Genomic DNA, 19,544 nt, shown 5'->3' on the forward strand with positions numbered 1-19,544 from the left:
TGCTACCCTTACTTTCTTCTGGGTTCCTGTGGCATGGAGAACTGTTTTCCATCCTTTTACTTTCAGTCTATGAGTTTCTTTTTGAGTTAGGTGTGTTTCTTTCTTTTTTTTTTTTTTTTTTTGGTACCAGGGCTCGAACTCAGGTCCTTGTGCTTGCACAGTGGGTGGCGAAACCACTGAGCTAAATCCCCGGCCCCGGATGTGTTTCTTGTATACAGCATATTGTTGCATTTTCCTTTTTAATCCATTCTGCCAGTCTGTTTCTTTTGATTGGTGAATTGAGGCCATTCACGTTGATGGTTATAATTGATAGATATTGACTCATCCTTGTCATGATGTTTTACTTTTGTTGGCTCTTTTATTTCTTATTTTTTCCCCCTTTCCCTTTAGTGTCTTACCTTGCCTGGTGGCTTCCCTCTGTTGGGACTCATGGAGTTGTGACCTTCATTGCTTTTCTCTAGGATATTGTTTAGAATTGCTTGTAGTGGTGGTTTGGTGTTCATGAAATTTCTCAGGTGTTCTTTGTTGTGGAAGTATCTAATTTCCCTGTCGATTTTGAAAGACAATTTTGCGGGATACAACAGTCTAGGTTGGAAGTTATTTTCTTTTAGGGCTTGAAATACTTCACTCCAGGCTCTCCTTGATTTGAGTTTGTGTTCAGAAGTCTGCTGTGATTCTGATGGGCTTTCCTTTGTAGGTGATTTGTTTCTTTTCTCTAACTGCGTGTAGCCTTTTGTTTTTCTGTTGAATTTCTGGGAACTTGACTATTAAATGTCTAGATGTAGATTTTTTTTTGATCATGGCTAGTTGGAGTTCTATATGCCTCACTTATCTGTATGTCCAATTCTCTACCTCTGTCTGGGAAGTTTTCCACTATTACTTCTGTGAACAGTTTTTTTATGTCAATTTTGCTTTCTCCTGTTTTTTCATGGACTTCTATCAGTCTTATGTTATTCTTCTTTGCATTGTCTAGCAGTTGTTGGATTGATTTCTCGTGGTACCTCACTATTTTTAAGAAATCTCTATTTTTATGGTCTCTAACTGTGATCCTGTCTTCTATATCTGATATTCTATCTTCAGATTCCCTTAATCTGCTGTGGATACTTTCAATGGAGTTTTTGGTCTCCTGAATATCTGTTTGAATCTGTTTCATGGATTCCATTTCTTTCTTATGTTGAGAGATCATGGTTTCCATTTCTTTCTTATGCTGGGTATTCATGGCTTCCAGCATGTTTCTGAGCTCATGTATTTTTTTTAATCTGTTTATGTTCTAAATCCTCTAATCACGTCTTTCACTCTGCTCACAATCTCTGTGGATATCTGGGAGATTATTTCTGCTTTGAATTTTTCTAGAGCCTCATTCATCTGTTTTGTTACTTCCTGTGCTATCACTTCAGGGTATCCAGGTGGTTGGTTATGGGACTTTTTCGTCTCATTTACCCCAGGATTTACCCTTGGTGGGGTGAAAGTCTGAGTTTGTGCCTTGCTTAAATGTCTTCTCATTTTTGTTTTTGGTACTGTCCTTGGCTTAACTCCTGGGTTGATAGTTTGAAATATTGTAGGTATCTTTGTTGCTTGTAATTAGAACCCTCATGGAATGATTGCTTCTCAGAGGTGTCTTCCAGATATAGCTGGTCTTTAAGTTTTGAATCTCTAATGACTCTAAGGCTATCTCATTTTCCTTATACTAGGAAGGTTCATTGACTAGATCAATACCAACACCTTAGCCCAAGTGATACAATCAGCAACACCATTGCATCAAGTACATCTTTGAAAATGACATTTTGTGGTAGTTATTAATCTATCACCTTTAGCTGTGTGAATTAAATCAAGATCGAGGACCAACCCAACATATAGTGAATAAACTCTTCAATATAACAACTTTACCCTTTGGGATGGGGAGTTAGAAGGGGTTGGGGAGGGAGGGACAGATGGGAAGAAGGATAGGGGAAGGTTAGCAGTGTGGCCAGAGGACACAGGTGAGAAGGAAAAAGAGAATAATAGGAAAATAAAGAAGAACTCTGAATGAGGTCCAAACAGGGACAAAAAGGGAAGATGAACTATGTGGGAGAGCAACAGAGTGAGTGTAAGAGAGAGAGAAAGGGAAGAGAAAAGAAAGAAGGGAAAAACAAGAAAAAAAGGAGAGAAAAACCAAATATTTGCAAAGAGTAGGGGAAAAAAATAAAGATAAGAGGAGCAAAAGCAAAAAAAAGAGAAAAAAACCAAAATAATAAAACTAATTTTGGGAATAAAAAATAACCATGACGATGAAGGGCCTCTTTCAGGGTATGTCTTTGCTGTCACAATAGACAACGTGGGTTGCAGTGTGCAGATATAAGTCAATGAGTCTCAGCAAGCTAGTCGCAGACCCATGAGATTCAGGCAGATTTCTGGCTGCAAGTCCCAAGTTGAGCTCCCTGTCCTCCCGTAGGGTTGAACTCTGCGGAGTTGTATTGCAGGTTCCAGCTGCCCTTCCCCTGAAGATAGTCCCCGTCCTGATGGGAGGTGAAGATGACTCCAACTTACCCAGTACAGTGGTCTGGTGGTCCGGTGTCCTCTGCATCTTTGTAGTGTGGAACCAGGTGGCTGTACAGAGAAGAGGCCAGAGGAGCGGGGGTTGGGGGTGTGTCCAGTGGATTGCTGCGGGGGCGCATTCCGCGCGACTTGTGACATTGCTACGGCGTCTGCAGACCTGCCTGTCTGCAGCAGGCTGATTCCCCAGAACTTTATTCTTGCTTTTTGTAACAGAGTTGTAAGGTCTGAAGTCACTCCCGAAGGACCCAAACCTCTCCCTGGAGTCGTCTCCAGCTCACACTCCCTCTGCTCTTCTCTGTATCCCCGAAGTCAAAGGAAACCCTTCTTTACACGAAAGCCTATGGCCCGTCAGACGGCAGCTTCCTGAGCCCCCGGTTCTAGGAGCCTTTAAATGGAAAGCAAATGAAAATTAGTGAGAAAAGAGGAAGGTGAATAAAAGGAAAGGCCAAAACGAGTCAGAAAGAAAGGAAGATGAAACAAGAAGACTATGAGTCAGAAAGAAAGGAAGATGAAACAAGAAGACTCGGTCAGTAAGTCCTGTTCAATTTGCCTCTGTTTGCCTTCTGGACACATTCATCAGTTCAAAGGAGGTTTTCTCTTCTAGGGTTTATGCAGTCCTAAGAATTTGGATGGAGCAGACTCTGTTTTGTTATGACGGTTAATTAATTCATGCTCTTCTGGAGGTAGTGATGGATCCTTGCTCTGACACTACAGACAAAAATCTCGGCAGATTATCCCTGTGTGCTGCACTTGGCTGGATTCCATGGAGTCAGCTCAGCATAGCGGGAAAGAAATAAAGATTCATTCCTCACATCAGGCCTCAGCCCCTGCCCTCTCTGCTGGGCCCAGTCTCTCATGGGTTCTTCATCTTCTAAGGATTTAGGTGACTCCAGTTTCTGAGTACTTAAATATGAAAACTTCCATTCTTAATTGGCTTTTATTATGTTTTTCCAAGATATCTGCTCACTCTTTTAAGATGCAGAAGATAAGTTCCCAAGGGCAGAGACTTTCTTTCTCTGCTGCTGCAATCCCAGTACCTAAAACAGTGTCTGGTACTCAATAAATAAGAATTAGTGAATAACTGCTGATAGACATTAATGCATAATAAATAAAAATAACTGCAATTGACTGTTGATGTGCCAGCAAACTATAGTAAGATGTAGCCCTTGGTATCTGGACAGAGGCTTGGTTATAGAAAGAGGAGAAAGCATGGTCAATGCTTTGACTTAGAAGATTATTCCAAGTGGAGTATAGATCTCAAGCAGGCCCTCAGTAGCACCCAGCAATCCCACCAGAATCCTGTAGTCAACTCACATTTCCATTTACCATCTTCTCTTTTTTTTAATGAAAAAATAATTTTTCATAACAAAAATGATTAGAGAATAACAATGGTAAATACATTGTGTATCATGATCTAAAATGAATATATTTTCATTTTCTAATCTCTCAGCTCATTTCCTAATAATATTATACCTTTCTCTCTTTTTTTGCTTAAAACATTTTAAGTATTTGCAGAGTATTTCACAATCTTCACTTCTGCAACAGAACACAGGGGCTTCACATCTTGGCGAGTGCAAAGCCAGAAAGCACAAGAAAGAGATAAAAGAGTGAAGAAAGTTTTATTATATGCAGCAAGAGAGGAGAACCTGGGATGCTGGTTCAAAGCTAGGATCCTGGAACAAAGATGGTGTGGTGATTTTCCTGGAGGGTTACACATGCCTATATAGGAAAGCGTATGGAGAGGATGGGCAGTTTCAAAGATTACATGTTTAAAAGGAAAGTGGGGACTGAGGATACAGCTCAGGGATGGAGTGCTTATCTAGTCATATGGGAAGCCTTCAGGGCATCCCCACTACCACCAAAAAACAATACAAACAGCTAAAAGAAATATGATGGTAGACACATTTCTGGGTATGCTCAGTTAAGGTCATAGATCACATGTTTGACAAGGATGGTAGACAGGAACACTTCCAGGCATGATCAGTTCAGTATCAGAATGAGCCAAGTTTATTCTAGGTGTGGTGCCACACACCTGTGATTCCAGCACTCTGGAAGGCTGAGGCAGGAGAATCATAAGTGCAAGCAAACCAAACAAACAAGATTTCCTTTGGCTCCACATTCCTTTCTACCTTCCAGCCAACTTCTCTGCTCCCCTGGATCCCTTCCTCACCTCCATTCATGCTTGGGTCTACTGTATGAAAGATTTTTGTCCCCACCACCCTTCAGAAACCATTCTTGGCAAGGTCACCAAGGGCCACCATATGGACCAATCTAGAGATCGCTCCTCTGCTGCCGTCTTATTCCTCTCACAGCAGCACATGGCCATTTAATTAGCTCCAGAGCACCCATTCTCCTGGCTTCCTTCAATCCCACTGGCCTCTCAGGCTTCTGACTGACTCCTCTCCTCTTTCTGACCTCTCATCTTCCCTATCTTCCTTAACTACCCGGGTGATGTCATCCAGCCCTATGACGTTCTATACAGTGATATTTTCCAGATTTATAGAACTATCCCTCATCTCTCCCATAAACCCTAGAGTCAGCTGTTTAACCACCTAATTGATGTCTCTGGATGTTTAATAGGCTCCTCAAATTTAATATGCCCCTAACAGAATGTATGCTTCCCCTTCCAAACTTGATCCTTCCCTGGTTTTCTCTCCTCATTTTAGTGATTGGCCCTTGTTGCTGCATGTGGTTGTGCACACCTGTGATCCCAAAATGTGGGAGGCTGAGGCAGGAGGATCAAGAGCTTGAGGATAGCCTAAGCTACACAGCAAGTTTGAACTAGCCTGAACTATCTTATGAGACCTTGTCTCAAAAAACAAAACAAGACAAAAAAGTAATGGGTGCTAGTTGATCAGGGCAAATATCTTGGAATCAATTTGACTTTTTTTCTTACACACCACTGTGTACCTGGTTAGTCAGTCTCATTAGCTGCAGCCTCAAATCAGGTCTGGGAGCTAAGCACTTCTTATCATCTCTATCACTAAAACCCTATTTCATCACCATCTCACCATCAGCTTTCAAACTATTTCTTCTTTTTTTTCTGTAGTGCTGAGATCAAATCCATGGCTTTGCACAGGCTAGGCCAGCACTCTGTCACTGAGCTATATAACTTCCAGCCTGAGAAGGTTCATTTTAGAGACAAAAAAAGGTGAAGAAAACAAAAACAAAATTGGTCATTGCCAAGTTACTTTCTTTGCCCGGCATGGTGGCACACACCTGTAATCTTAGTCCTTGGGAGGCTGAAACAGGAGGATTTCTGTGAGTTCAAGGCCAGCCTGAACTACAAAGTGAGACCCTGTCTCAAAACAAAAGCCAAAATCAAAGACACTTTCCTTGGAAGACAAGGACAGGAAATACAACAATAGAAAAACAGCTCACTAGTTATCATCAGGTTATTTCAGGTGACTTCATTGTTTTTTGGGTTTTTTTGGTACTGGGGATTGAACTCCAGTCCTTGTGCTTGAGTAGCAGGTGGCGAAACCATTGAGCTAAAGGTGACTTCTTTGTGTAAGGATTAAAACAGGGGGAACTTCATCATCACACTGATTGATTCTGGCATGTTTGGAAATTTTGGCTGTCAGCTTTCTAATCTTGATTTCTCAAAAGGTCAGATAAACAGCTGCATCTGAGTTTGGTAATGTGGAACTTTAGCACAAGTGACTTCATTTTGTTTTTTTGGCCTGGTCCACTGGGGCATAATGCAAGAGCTTAGTCCAGAACAATGGCTTCCTGTAATTTTTATTTAACAGAATGTAAACCCCATATTATTAAGGTTGTTAATTTATTTTTAGTGGAGTGTGATATTGTGGTTATTGTTAAAGAATATCTATCTCATATATATATATATATATGAATATGTTTATAGATGAAATCATCTGACATCTTAGATTTGTTTTAAAAAAAGCTTGAGTTTATATCATTTAGGCTGGATAATGAGTAATAGATATCCATTACACTATCTTTTCTACCTTTTTTTTAGTTTCTTTTTCTTTTGTTTGTTTTTTTTGAGAGACTATTTTACTATGTACCTCAGGTTGGTCTTGAAGTCTAGATCTTCCTGCCTCAGCCTCCCAAATGTTAGAATCACAAGTGTGCACCACCACGCCCAGCTAATCTTTTCTACTTTTGTATGTGTTTAAATTTTTCCATAATAGCAAACAAAACTTCTTCATGTTTCTTCACCATCTTCTCCGTAATGCCTAGAATAGTGCCTGGCATACAGAAGTGAGACGGGAGATTAGAGCATGGCAAAGCTGGCTGGGGAAGTAGGTGTGCAGAACACATGAGCACAGCAGTTCCCAGAATTCTGCATATGGACTTCTCGTCAGAACTCAAGCGGGTTTTCAATAGGATGGCCTAGACCTGACGTCAGCCTGAGGCTTGGGATCCCAGCACCAACTCTCAGGACCAGATGTAAAAGTTCTCAAAGGTTCCTTGGAAATGTGGATGATCTGAAAGGACACAGACACCATGAAGAGCTCATTATCATGGCTTCCCTCATGATAGCCCACCTTGTGTGCTCCAGGGTGTACTTTTATTGCTTTTTTCCCCTTTTACTTGGTCCAAACTCGCCCTGCAGAGACAGTTTCTCCCTCCCTCTTCACTTTTACTTTTTCAAATAACTTTGTCACCATCTTTTGCTCATTTCATTCAATTCTTTGTTCCAGACAAGAAGAACCTAGAATCCAAATGCAAGAGGAGGCAAGCATCACAAAGCCTGTTAACATTTGTTTGGTGAGCCACTTTCAGAAGGAGGTACAACAAACATATTTATTCAGTATTCACTGGGGGTGTATGGCTCAGTAATAGAGTGCTTAATGAGCATATCTGACTCTAGGCTTGATCTCCAGTACTACAAACAAAGAAAAGAATTCATTATATATTGACTCAAGAGAGTAGAAGTATACTTTCAAGATAAATTTTAGTCACTTTCTTATTTTGGTTTGTTTTTGTTTTTGATTTTTTTGTAGACAGGGTCTCACTATGTAGCCCAGGTTGAACTTAATTCATGGCGATCCTCCTCCCTCCTGCCTCCTGCCTCCTTCCCTGGGATTAAGGTGTGTGCCACCATGTCCAGCTCATTTATATTTAATAATTAGACATCTGAATTCTAGTCTTCAATTCTAGCCCATCCTTCCAGGCCGTGCATCTAAGAATATACCAAGTATGAGAATGCCAAACACTGAAGTGGCTCATTTGGTGATAGCTACGCCTTTAATTGTTAAGACCGGTTTCTAAAAACACAGTGTTATTTCATCTCACCTCTTTCTCACCAAATCATGATAATTAACTATGATCTCTTATAGCAGAAATGTGTAACAAAGTTGGTTTTTTTTTTTGGTACTGGGGATTGAACTCGGGTCCATGCGCTTGCGCAGCAGGCGACAAAACCACTGAGCTAAATCCCCGGCCCTTGTTTTTGTTTTTTGAGACAGGATCTCGCTATGTAGTTCAGGCTGGTCTCGAACTCCTGGTGATCCTCCTGCTTCAGCCTCCTGAGCACTGGGATGACATGTGGCACCATGCCTGGCTACACAGCTGGGGAGAAAACACAAAAGTTCAGTTGGGTAAAAATTTATGGGCCTAGTTACTTGAAAATTTTGAAAGACTATAGTTGTGAGATTGCTAGTGAGGACTATAAAATCCAAGGTAAGAGACTGTGGTCTTTTAGGAGTTTTCCAATACTACACAATTTATCAGACTAGTAGAGAAATAAATTCTTTTTTATTGGCTTTTTTTTTTCTTGCGACAAGGTTTTGTTATATATTCCAGGCTGGCCTTGAACTCACTGTGTAGCCCATGTAGGCCGAAAACTCACAGCGATCCTCCTGACTCAGCCTCCCAGGTGTTGGGATTAGTGGTGTGTGCCATCACGTCTGGCTGGAAAGGTTTATTTTGGCTCACAATTTCCAAAGTTTCCGTCCATGCCCTGCTGGCTGCAGTGGGCATATGGTGTGGCAGGACATCATGGCAGAGGAAATCTGCTCACCTCATAGCTGACAGGAAGCAGCAAGAGTCTGAGAGAGCCTGAGAGGAAGGGTGGGGACCAGCCAGTCCCCGAGGTCACAGCCCCATAATCCACTACCTTCACTTCGGCCCCACCTCCTCTTCCCATCACTTCTCAATAACACCATTAAATTATGTTCTCACCAGTGGGACTGAGCCACTGATAAAGTTGGAGCCTTCATGATGTAATCACTTCGCCAAAGCCTGTCAGCAACCCAGCCTTCAACACAACAATCCTTTTAGGAGGCCAGAACCTGGGGTGTGCAGAATTAATGTCACTAACATATTCAGGTCATCACAGTCACTGCTTTCTGTGCTAGAATTGGGGCTATAATGGCGGACAAAGATCACCTGCCTCCAAGGATCTCAAGAACTTAGAAACAAATACTTTACATCTTTCTCTTTCCTCCTGGAATTCAAGTGCATCTTAGTTGACTGGACTCCCCAGCAAAGGGTTGCTGGCCTTTTGAGAAGGGCCTCAGCATGAAAGCCAGAGATAACAGTGTAGTGGACAATGGAGGAAGCAGAAGATGTCCCCAAGTGCCAAGTGACGTGTGTAGAGAAGACATTGTTTACATGAAACAACAATGGCACTATGCAGAAAACATAGAGGAAACTCTTAGGCATGAAAATATGAAAACAGAAGTTCGAATATTCAGATAGAAAACAAAGTTGAGGGCCAGGGATTTAGGTCAGTGGCACTGTACCTGCCTCGCTAGCTCAAGGTCCTGAGTTTGATCCCAGGTACAAGAAAGAAAGAAAGAAGGAAGGAAGGGGGGGGGGGGAGAGAGAGAGAGAGAGAGAGAGAGGAAAAGAAAAAGAAGAGAGAGAGAAAGGAAAGAAAGAAAGAACAAATGGACGAAAGAGAAAGCAAGAAGGAAGGAAGGAAAAAAGGAAGGAAGAAAAAAAAAGAAAGAAAAAAGGAAGAAAGAAAGAAGGAAGGAAAGGAAGGAAGGAAGGAAGGAAGGAAGGAAGAAAGAAAGAAAGAAAGAAAGAAAGAAAGTTAGTTAGTTGACCCCCGGCCTTCAGGTCTCGCCGGGCGGCTTGTCCGAGTCCAGGGCGCGGCTCTCCAGCTCCGAACCGCTCGGGGCTTGGCCATCCCCACCGCCGGGCGGCGCTTGCTCGGCAAGGCCGAAGACTCCGCCATGGCCCCCGCTTCGAATTTGCGCTTTAATAAATGAGGAAGACATCTGGGAATACTAAGACTCACTTCTAAAGGAGGCTCAGGCACACAGCTACACTGCCCAACACTGAGGCTGGAATAGGACAACAAAGACTGTGGGACAGTGGCAAGCAGAATTATTGTTCTAAAATTTCCAGGAGACGATATTGCTGAGAGCCCCCACCCCCACCCCTGCTTGCTAGGCCAACTTCTGTGACTTCTACTGGCTGCATACTGCATGGGAAGGACTCTGGGAAAACCTGAAGCTACACAATGGAGGCAGTGACCTTTGAGGATGTGGCTGTGAACTTCACCATAGAGGAGTGGGTTTTGCTGAATCTATCCCAAAAGAAGCTCTACAGAGATGTGATGAGAGAAACTTTTAGGAACATGGCTGCTATAGGAAGTGCCTGGGATAACCAGGAAGTTGAAGAAGAGTACAAAAGTTACTGGAGAAATCTAAGAAATGAAGAGCTAGAGAAATGCTATCAAAATAAAGGTTGGAATCAATATGAAGAAATACTCCTTTGGATTCCAGATGCTAATGTGGACATGAAACAAGCTGGTTTAAAACCAGCTGAAAGCTTTGCTTGCAGAAAGCCCCTGATTGGGCATTTGACACTAAATGTGCCCATTGTAGCTCACACTGGACTGAAGACATACGAGTACTTGGGATCGAAAGAGAAGGTGTGTAAATGCAATGAACATGGAAGAATCTGTGATGATTTCCAGTCCTTTCGAAGCATACAAGGACAAAGGCTGGAGAGAAATCCTATGAATATACTCAGTGTGGGAAATCCTACTCTGATCTTAGTGAAAGAACTCACCTTAGAGAGAAGACCATTATATATAAGAAAAATTTGAAGGCCTCCAGCACACCTAATGATATTCAGATCCATGGGGAGAAACCCATTGTGTATGTATGTAAGCAGGGTGGGAAAGCTTTCAGTACACAACGTTATTGTAAAATACATGAAAGAACTCACACTCAGCATTAATTTTATGCATGTAAGCAATGTGGGAAAGCTTTCAGCATTTGTGGTGTTTGCCAAAGACACTCATAATAGGGAGAAACCATATATATGTAAGCAGTGTGGGAATGCTTTCAGTACACACATGTATTGTCAAATACATGAAAGAAATCTCACTGGAGAGAGACTTTATATATGTAAGCCTATTTTGAAAATCCTGTGAAAATTTCTTATAAGACCTGTAGGAGTAATTAATACAGAAAGCTTGAGGTCAATATTTCTCCCTAAAATTTCCAAAAATAAAATCCCAGATAGGCCGGGGATTTAGCTTAGTGGTTTCATCGCCTGCTGCGCAAGCGAAAGGACCTGAGTTTGATCCCAGGTACCAAAAAAAAAAAAAAAATCCCAGATAGAGAAATCCTAAAGTACATACATTATTTGTTTTTCAGTAAATCACTTAAATATATGAATTGTTTATCTGCATTGTGTAATATAAAAATATTAAGTTGACAGAGATATTTTTGTGTATCTTTGAGCTTAATACATGGTGAATTAAAGCATGGTGAATTAAAATGTATTTTTTACTTTCAAGTAGAGTTAGTGTTTGTTTAGTTTTTGTTTAGTCTTTACAATTTGGAGTTATAGGCCACTAAAAAACTTAATTTTGCTAATTGCTTTTTGTTAATCAGGATTTTGCCACTACTTTTGTTTTAAATTTTTGATGTGTATATTCTGTATTCTGTGTAACAAAAGAATTTGCTGCCATATTTTATATTAAGATAAATATTTTCAGGACTTGTGAAAAAAAATAAAGTTGAGAAATCTGAAAGGTAAGTTAAAAAAAGTAGATATTTGGCTGGGGATGTAGTTTTGTGGTAGAGCACTTATCTAGCATGCTCGAGACCTGGATTCAATCCCCCGCACTGTAAAATAAATAAATTAGTACATAAAATAGACAAAATACAAACCAGATATGGTGGTGAGTACTATAATCCCAGCACTCTGGGAGGCTGAGGCAGGAAAATTGCAAGTTCAAACCCTGACTAGAAAACAGTGATTCAGCAAGACCTGTTTCAAAAATCAAAAACTTTTAAAAAGGGCTGGGGATGTAGCTCAATGTGAAGACCCTGCAGTCAATCCCCAGTAATGCCAAAAATAAGAATAAAAAGGGCCGGGGATTTAGCTCAGTGGTTCCACCATCTGCCTCGAAAGCACAAGGTCCTGAGTTCAATCCCTGGTACAAAAAAATAAAGAAAGAAAGAATAAAAAGTAAAGAGAAAGACAGAGACAGAGGAAGAGGGAGAGGAGGCAGCAGGGAGGGAGGAAGGGAGAGAGGGAGGGAGAGACAGACAGAGAGACCGAGAGAGAAGAGGAAGAGAAAATAAAATAATGCAAGTAACGAAAGGAATTTTTCTGGAACTGAGGATGAGTGTCCGAGCTGAAATAGCGCACAGAGTACCTAGCACAATAGAAGATAGAAAAGGGGATGGAAAAGAATTAAGATGTGTTATGTACATGTATCCACTCCCTACAGACAGTGTGATCATTATGTACTACAAACATGTACTAATGAAAGATACAGGCAAAGAAAAAAAAAAAAGAAAGAAAGTCCCACCCCAAGAAACATCATCGGGAAAGTTTGCAACACCAAGGGCCAAAGAGCAGACCCTGAAAACCCCCAGGGAATGAGAAGTTTTAGTAGTCTGCCCTGGGATATGTAGTTTCACTTTCTACTGTTTCAGTTACCCGCAGCCAGTAAAGGTGTGTGCAACGAGATAGGTTGAGAGAGACCACATTCACATTTATTTTGTAGTACATTGCTATAATCCTTCTGATTTCTTACTGTTGTTAACCTCTCATTATGTCTAATTTATTTTGTGTGTGTGTGATTCTGGGGATTGAATTCAGGACTTTTGCACTGGGCTACATCCCCAGACCTTATTTTATTTTTGAGGGAGGGTCTCACTAAGTCCCTAGGCTGGGTGCCAAGGTTACAGGCATGTGCCACTGAGGCCAGCATAGTTATTCCTGAAACAAATGTTAAGTGTTTCTTTTTCCTATTCTCCCCCTAATCTGGGGATAGCTGCAGGGTTTTTGGTCTTGTCTGTTTTCTTTTCTTTTTTGTGGTAAATAGTAGAGGTTTCAAAAAGGTTATAGTAGTCTGCCTTTATCTGTGTCTTCAAAATTCTAAAGGAAAATGATTTTCAATTTAGAAAATTATACATACCTGTTATGGCTTGTGTCTAGATGTTCCCCCAAAGCTTCATGCAGTCATAGGTGGGGCTTCTTCAGAGGTGGCTGAATCCAGAGTGTGTGTTGATTCACGGAGCAATGCTAGGATTAAGGTTTGGCACTGCCCTAATCCCGGTAGCCTGGATACAATATAAGGGACAGAAAGAGGCTTGTCTTGTCCCTTGTTTGCTTGCTTTGCTACCTTCTGCCACCATGAACTGTTTCTCCTCTGCAATGCCCCTCTGTCACACCACCCTGCCTTGGAGCCAGCCGATTATGGATTGAAATTTTTACAAACTGTGAGCTAAATAAATCTTTCCTCCTTAACTTGTGAGTGTTGGGTGTTCTGTCCCAGCAACAAGAGAAGTAACAAACACAATACCTAAAACATCAGTCGAGTGTGGGTATAGAAAAAAATCCCCTTCAAAACACAAGATGTCAAATATACCTTTTTTTGTGTGTTTTCTTGGAAAGCTGTTGGAGAGCATGTATCATCCAAACAAGGGAATAAATAAAGGGGAAGAGCTTGTATTCAGGAAAAATGTTCCCCAAACCAGACAATCAAGGAGAGTCCCCAGGATGAGCACAGGTGGGCAGGCAGCCTAGACATCTACCTCCCAGAGGGAGAGCAGGATGGAGGATTCCAGAGGATGTCAGCCAGAAAACCAAATGCAGCTGAAGGTCACCTGAGGTTTGACAGCCTGGAACATGTTATGTAAGAACTGGATTTTTTTAAAAAACAAACAAACAAACAAACAAGGAGTCTAAGAAGTAACACAGAAAACCAAGCAAATAGAAAATATGAGGTAAGTGTTAACCTCAACATGTGGTTTGGAAGCCAGGCATGGTGGCACACACCTGTAATCCCAGCATTTGGGAGACTAATGTAGGAAGATCTTAAATTAGAGCTCAGTCTGGATAACTTAGTGACTAGTAATAGTCTGTATCAAAATAAAAAGATTTTTTAAAGGACTGGGGAGGCTCTGGGTTCAATTCCCAGTACTGGAAATAAAAAATTAAGATTTAATAGTTATTAGCACACAAGTGGCTGCTGATGTTATCACCCAGAAAGAGTGCTTAGAGTGAGACTATAGGATCCAACCCAAGGCCCTGGATGGACCAGCTGCATTAGTCAGCTGTCTGGTACTGTGGCAAAATACCTGAGATGATCAGCTTAAAAGGAGGAAATGTTTATTTTTGCTTGTGGTTTCAGAGATTTGAGTCCCTGGTCACTTGGTGCTGTTGCCCTTGGCCTGTGGCAAGGTAGACCATCGTAGCTGGCACTGGTAATGGAGCAAAGCTGCTCACCTCGTGGCACCGGGGAAGCAGAGAGAGGAAGGGCCAAGTCCCAGTGCCAATTTCAACAGCAAACCCTGGATAACCTGGCTTCTATTCCAGAACCACTCACCTCTCTTCTGCCCCATTCCGTACAATACCAGATAATCTCGCTGTTTGTGACCTCAGATCCCTTCATTTGGCTCCCAGAGTTGTTTTTTTTAACAACTGTTATAAAAATGTTTATTGTTTACCAAAACCAGTGAACCTCTTATCAAATGCTGCTTGGCAACAAAATCTCATCACAGTTTTAATAAAAAAGAAAAAAAGATATAAACTAACTATTGGTCTCATTGTCATTAGTTAGACTCTCTGCAAGGTCACTCAACCCCGACTTGTTCAGTGCGCTGATCAGGTTATCGGGTGTCGCATGGATGCCCTCTTGATCCTGCCAGGCGACCAGCAGCTGCCTTGCTCTCATCTTCATGTCTTCGCTGTCACATTCGATCTGCCGGATTTCTGAGTCTTTCATTTCCAAGTGAGGAGCCAGAATCTTCCACTGTTCACCCAACTTGTTGGCAAATAATTCTAGTTGTTCCCCTGTCACGGGTTTATCCCGCCGAACATCAGGGCCTGTTTTTGTTTCTTCAGAAGGAGGTGGTAGTTCCTTGGCTAACTTTATTACCATGTTTTCGAGATACTCTGGCAAGCTTTTAAACTGCTGGTTAGTCGGCTGGAAGAAATGTGGGCTTCTCCTTGCCAATAGTCTCAGGGCTCTCCAGCCATAATTTGAATCGTTCACAACTTTATATTCACTTTCAACCATGTTTTCAGGATCTGCTTGTTCAATGGCTTCTTCAAAGAATTCCTCCAAAGTTGGCATGTACTCCCTTGTGTCTGATTTACAGGCTTCCATATTATCAGGACACAGATTCCAAAGCCTTGTTAACTCCTCATTTCCCATCAGAATTTTCTTATTGGGTCCTTTCCCAAAGAAGTCCTCTGGGGCTGCTCTTTTCCGTACCACTCTCGTGGGCTTGGAATCTGATGTTCTTTCTTTCACAAAACTTGGGCAGCCTTCATTTTTCCATGAGTTCCAATTTTCTTCAGTGTTTAATATATGCTCTACCATCTTTGAAAATCTTTCTCCATCGGGGGGGTTTTCAGATAGTAGTTGATAGACTGATTTTGTAGTATCTTCAATCCAGAGTGATTGTTCATCAGTTAAAACATAGTTTGGACTTTTGAACTTGACCTGCCCCTTGAGATACTGGAATAAAATGAGATACTGCAGCAGGATGTGTCGACGGAGGTTACTATCACTCAGCTGTAAATCCATCAACTTTTCACTTGTTAAAAATTGTGCAAAATATACATATTCTCCTCCTGTTTTCAATTCTTCCATCTTTTTCCTGGAGGCCTGAGTGTCATCTAATTTATAACTCTTAAAAACAGCTAAAACTTCTTCAGAATACTTGAGAAAAGTTTTCCATGAAATCTTCTCGTAGCATTGCACTGGGTTCCTGAAGTAATCCTGAAGCGACCAGAATTTTCTGTACAAGTTGTAATCGATTGGAATGGAGCAAGTTGTTGGCGCTTCGTCATCTCCCATTTCACCTTCTTCTACATCCATTCCTTCTTCTCTATCCTCAGTGTGCTTCTGACCCAAGGTGCTTTCTTGCTCATTGGTATTGAAAACAGTGACGTTTTCCAGATTAAACTGGCTTTGTAAGTTCAGACCGGATTTCTCAGACACAGGAAAAAGCCTGGCCAAAAAGAGTTGAATTCGTCCACAGAAGACTGTGTTCTGGGATTTAGATAATCTCCTTAGGAGATCATTGCACATACGTAGTAAATAATTTTTCCCAGCAGAATAAAATGTATTTGATTTCCAAGTAGCAACATTTTTTTCCACAAAAGTGAATATTGTGTCACACTGATCCAAAGGAAGACAATCCAAAACATCTCCCAACAATACAAAAGGGGTAGATGCAGTACAAATACCTCCAGTTACTCCCCCAATAGCAAGAGAAATAATAGCTAAAACGTTTTCACATGACGAACGATTTATAATCTCTTCTTGTAGAATACCTCTGAAAGCTTGTTCCAGGGCACATTTTTTTTCATTTTCACTCCCAGGTAACTGGTTGAAGGTATTTGACAATGGCTTGATAGTTTTGTTATTCAAGGCCTCTCTAGTAGACTTCGCAAACCGCGTTCGCGCTTCGGGCAAACTGAAGAGCGGTGGCGGCACAGACATCTTCCCTGCCGCTCTAGCCCGCGACCACGGGGGGCGCCGGTTGATGACCGCGCTTCGGGCAAACTGAAGAGCGGTGGCGTCACAGACGTCTTCCCTGCCGCGCGAGCCCACGACCACGCTGGGCGCCGGGTGATGACCGCCCCAGAGCTTTTTTTAATTTGTACCGGGGATCGAACTTGGGTCCTTGTGCTTGCGCATCCCAGAGTTGTGTTTTACCAAAATGTGGTTCATCGTATTTCTGTCCTGCTCAAAACCATTTAATGGCTTTCCCTTAAATAAAGCAGTGGTCCCTAAGACTAGCTAAGTGGCATCACAATCATCTGAGGGGCTTTAAATTAGACTTCTGCCAGGCATGGTAGTGTACACAGGAGGCCGAGGCAGGAGGATTGCCACAAGTTCAAGGCCAGCCTGAGTTACAGAGCAAATCCCTGTCTCAAAAATAAATACATAAATAAATAGACACACACCCCCCCCAATAAATTTTTTTTTCTGGTACCAGGGATTGAACTCGGGACCTTGCGCTTTTGAGGAAGGGAGTGGCACCACTGAACTAAATCCCCCCTACCAATAAAATTTTTTAAATTAAAAAAATTTAAAGACAAAACATAAAAACTAGACTTGAAGGGCCGGAGATTTAGCTCAGTGGTTCCGGCGCCTGCCTTACAAGCACAAAGTTCTGAGTTTGATCCCTGATTCCCCCCCGCACAAAAATTAATTTTTGGGCTGGGGATTTAGCTCAGTGGTTCCGCTGCCTGCCTCGCAAGCACAAGGACCCGAGTTCAATCCCTGGTACCAAAACAAAACAAAACAAAACTAGACCTGAAGCTTGATCTATGGCCCTAAATTAGATGTAAGACGTTCTGGCAAGGGCTGAGGGTGTAGCTTGTTGCTTACCTGGTGCACACCAGGCCCTGGGTTTTTGTTTTTGTTGTTGTTGTTGTTTTTGGTACTGGGGATCGAACTCAGGACTTTGCACTTTCGAGGCAGACGGGAGCACGACTGAGCTAAATTCTGGACCTAATTTGCATACTTCATCTTTTTTTTAATGGGGTACCGGGGATCGAACTCAGGACCTTGCGCTTGGGAGGCAGGCACTGTGCCACTGTGCTAAATCCCCAGCCCTCATAAATACATTTGGTTTGGTAATTCGTTTACTTCCTTACTTGTTTTTTTGGTTTTCTTTCTTTCTTTCTTTCTTTCTTTCTTTCTTTCTTTCTTTCTTTCTTTCTTTGGTACCAGGGATTGAACTCGGGTCCTTGCTGTTGTGAGGCAGGCGGGAGCACCACTGAGCTAAATCCCCGGCCCCCCAGGCCCTGGGTTTGATCCCCAGCAGAGCAAGGAAAAAAAGAAAGAGAAAGAAAGGAAGGAAGAAACAGAGAACCAGAGAACGAGAGGAAGAAAACAGAGAGAACATTCAGATGTAGATAACAGTTCTACACTGTATGTTTCAAAAACCTGAAATATTTGATTTCATCATTCCCTCTTTAACATGATCTAGAACCAGGGATGGGACAGGTAGCAGTTTCTCTGAATGAAGGAATTTTGAAAGTTTTCAGCATAAAGAAATGCTAAGCCAAGGGTGGTGGTGAATGGCTATAACCCCAACACTTAGGAAGCTGAAGCAGGAGGATTCTGAGTTCAAGATCAGCCTGGGGAACTTAGCAAGACTCTGTCTAAAAAGAAAAAGACATATATTTTTTTGTTTTGTTTTTTGAGGCAGGGTCTCGCTATGCAGTCCAGGCTGGCCTTGAACTCACCATATAGCCCAGACTGGCCTCAAACTCATGGTGATCCTCCTGCCTCAGCTTCCCAGGTACTGGAATTACAGGTATGGACCACCACACTGGGCAAGAAAAAGAAAAAATTAAAAGATAAAGCTAAAGAAATGATAAATTTTTGGCCGGGAATTTAGCTCAGTGGTTCTGCCGCCTGCCTAGCAAGCGAAAAAAGAAAAAGAAAAGAGAAAAGAAATGATAAATTTTTTTTTTGTTTACAAGCAATCTGTTTGTGATACTTAACTTTTTTAAACTTTTATTTATTTATTTTTCTTTTTGGTATCAGGGATCAAGCTCGGGACCCTGTGCTTGCTAGGCAGGCGGCAGAACCACTGAGCTAAACCCCTGGCCCAAGAAATGATACGTTTTTGAAGAGATAGATATATTTATCCTTATTTAAACATCACACAATGTTTACATGTATCAGAACGTCACATGTACCCCATAAAGTTAATTTTAAAACAACTAGTACAGGGCCAGGGATTTAGCTCAGTGGTTTTGCCGCTTGCTGTGCAAGCGCAAGGACCTAAATTGGATCCCAGATACCAAAAAAACCCAAAAACAACTAGTACAAAATTAGAGGTAGACCTTCTCCTATGGTACCCTCTGGTGGCAACTTCCTGCAATCACCAATCTTCCTTTTAACCCACAAAATTGCCATTGAAGTTCAATGACTTGCCCTCTGCCCTACTAGCTTAGAAGTACAAGCCTCCACAGAGAGGCTTCAGGCCTGTCCCTCGGGTTTGACCGGCAGCATTTTCTTCCCTACTCTTCCGCTCAGTGTCCCATCCTTCTTCCCTCAGCCACCCTGCACTTCCTCTGCTAATCCTGCCTGGCTCTGGAAGGCCTCTGTCCAGGACTCTAGGATGAAACTCACCCTGTTTCAGGCTCGTGCAGACTCTTGCTGCTCCAAGACCTCTACCTAAGCCAGCCCACTCTCTGCTCTCTGTTCTCATGGGCACTCTATACGTCCTCAGCGAAGCCTTCCCAAATCATGTGCTCCTACAATTTCTTGTGCTGTGTCTTTTGTGACAATACTTAATCCTTATATATTTATTTGTGAGATTTAAAAATAAAACTTTCTCTCACTGAAAGCAAGAGCCATGACTATATGAAGTATGCTTGGTACATAATATGGAAGTTCAATCATATTTATTTATTTATGTTTTGTTTTATTGTTTTTGTTTGCTTGTTTGTTTTTTGAAACAAGGTCTCACTATGTAGCCTAGGCTGGCTTCAAACTCAACAGTGAATCTCCTGCCTCAGCCACCTGAGTGCTGGGGTTATAGGTGTGCACCACCACACCTGGTTTCAATAATATTTCT

At 41.9% G+C, this 19,544-nt stretch overlaps 1 protein-coding gene and 1 pseudogene across 1 annotated transcript; one reads left to right on the top strand and one right to left on the bottom strand.

The window, feature by feature from the left end:
* Nucleotides 1-9,919: 9,919 nt before the first annotated feature.
* On the top strand, nt 9,920-10,672 carry LOC147822323 (zinc finger protein 627-like). The gene has a single exon (XM_087197282.1). The coding sequence runs from the start codon at nt 9,980-9,982 to the stop codon at nt 10,568-10,570; it is 591 nt and encodes a 196-aa protein (XP_087053408.1). The 5' UTR covers nt 9,920-9,979; the 3' UTR covers nt 10,571-10,672.
* Nucleotides 10,673-14,083: 3,411 nt separating this feature from the next.
* On the bottom strand, nt 14,084-16,459 carry LOC101704526 (THO complex subunit 1 pseudogene; annotated as a pseudogene).
* Nucleotides 16,460-19,544: the final 3,085 nt, after the last annotated feature.

The sequence above is a fragment of the Heterocephalus glaber genome, unplaced genomic scaffold (genome assembly GCF_053883595.1).
Source record: "Heterocephalus glaber isolate CG9 unplaced genomic scaffold, H.glaber_assembly_v1.0 deba00001662, whole genome shotgun sequence".
Classification (NCBI taxonomy): domain Eukaryota; kingdom Metazoa; phylum Chordata; class Mammalia; order Rodentia; family Bathyergidae; genus Heterocephalus; species Heterocephalus glaber.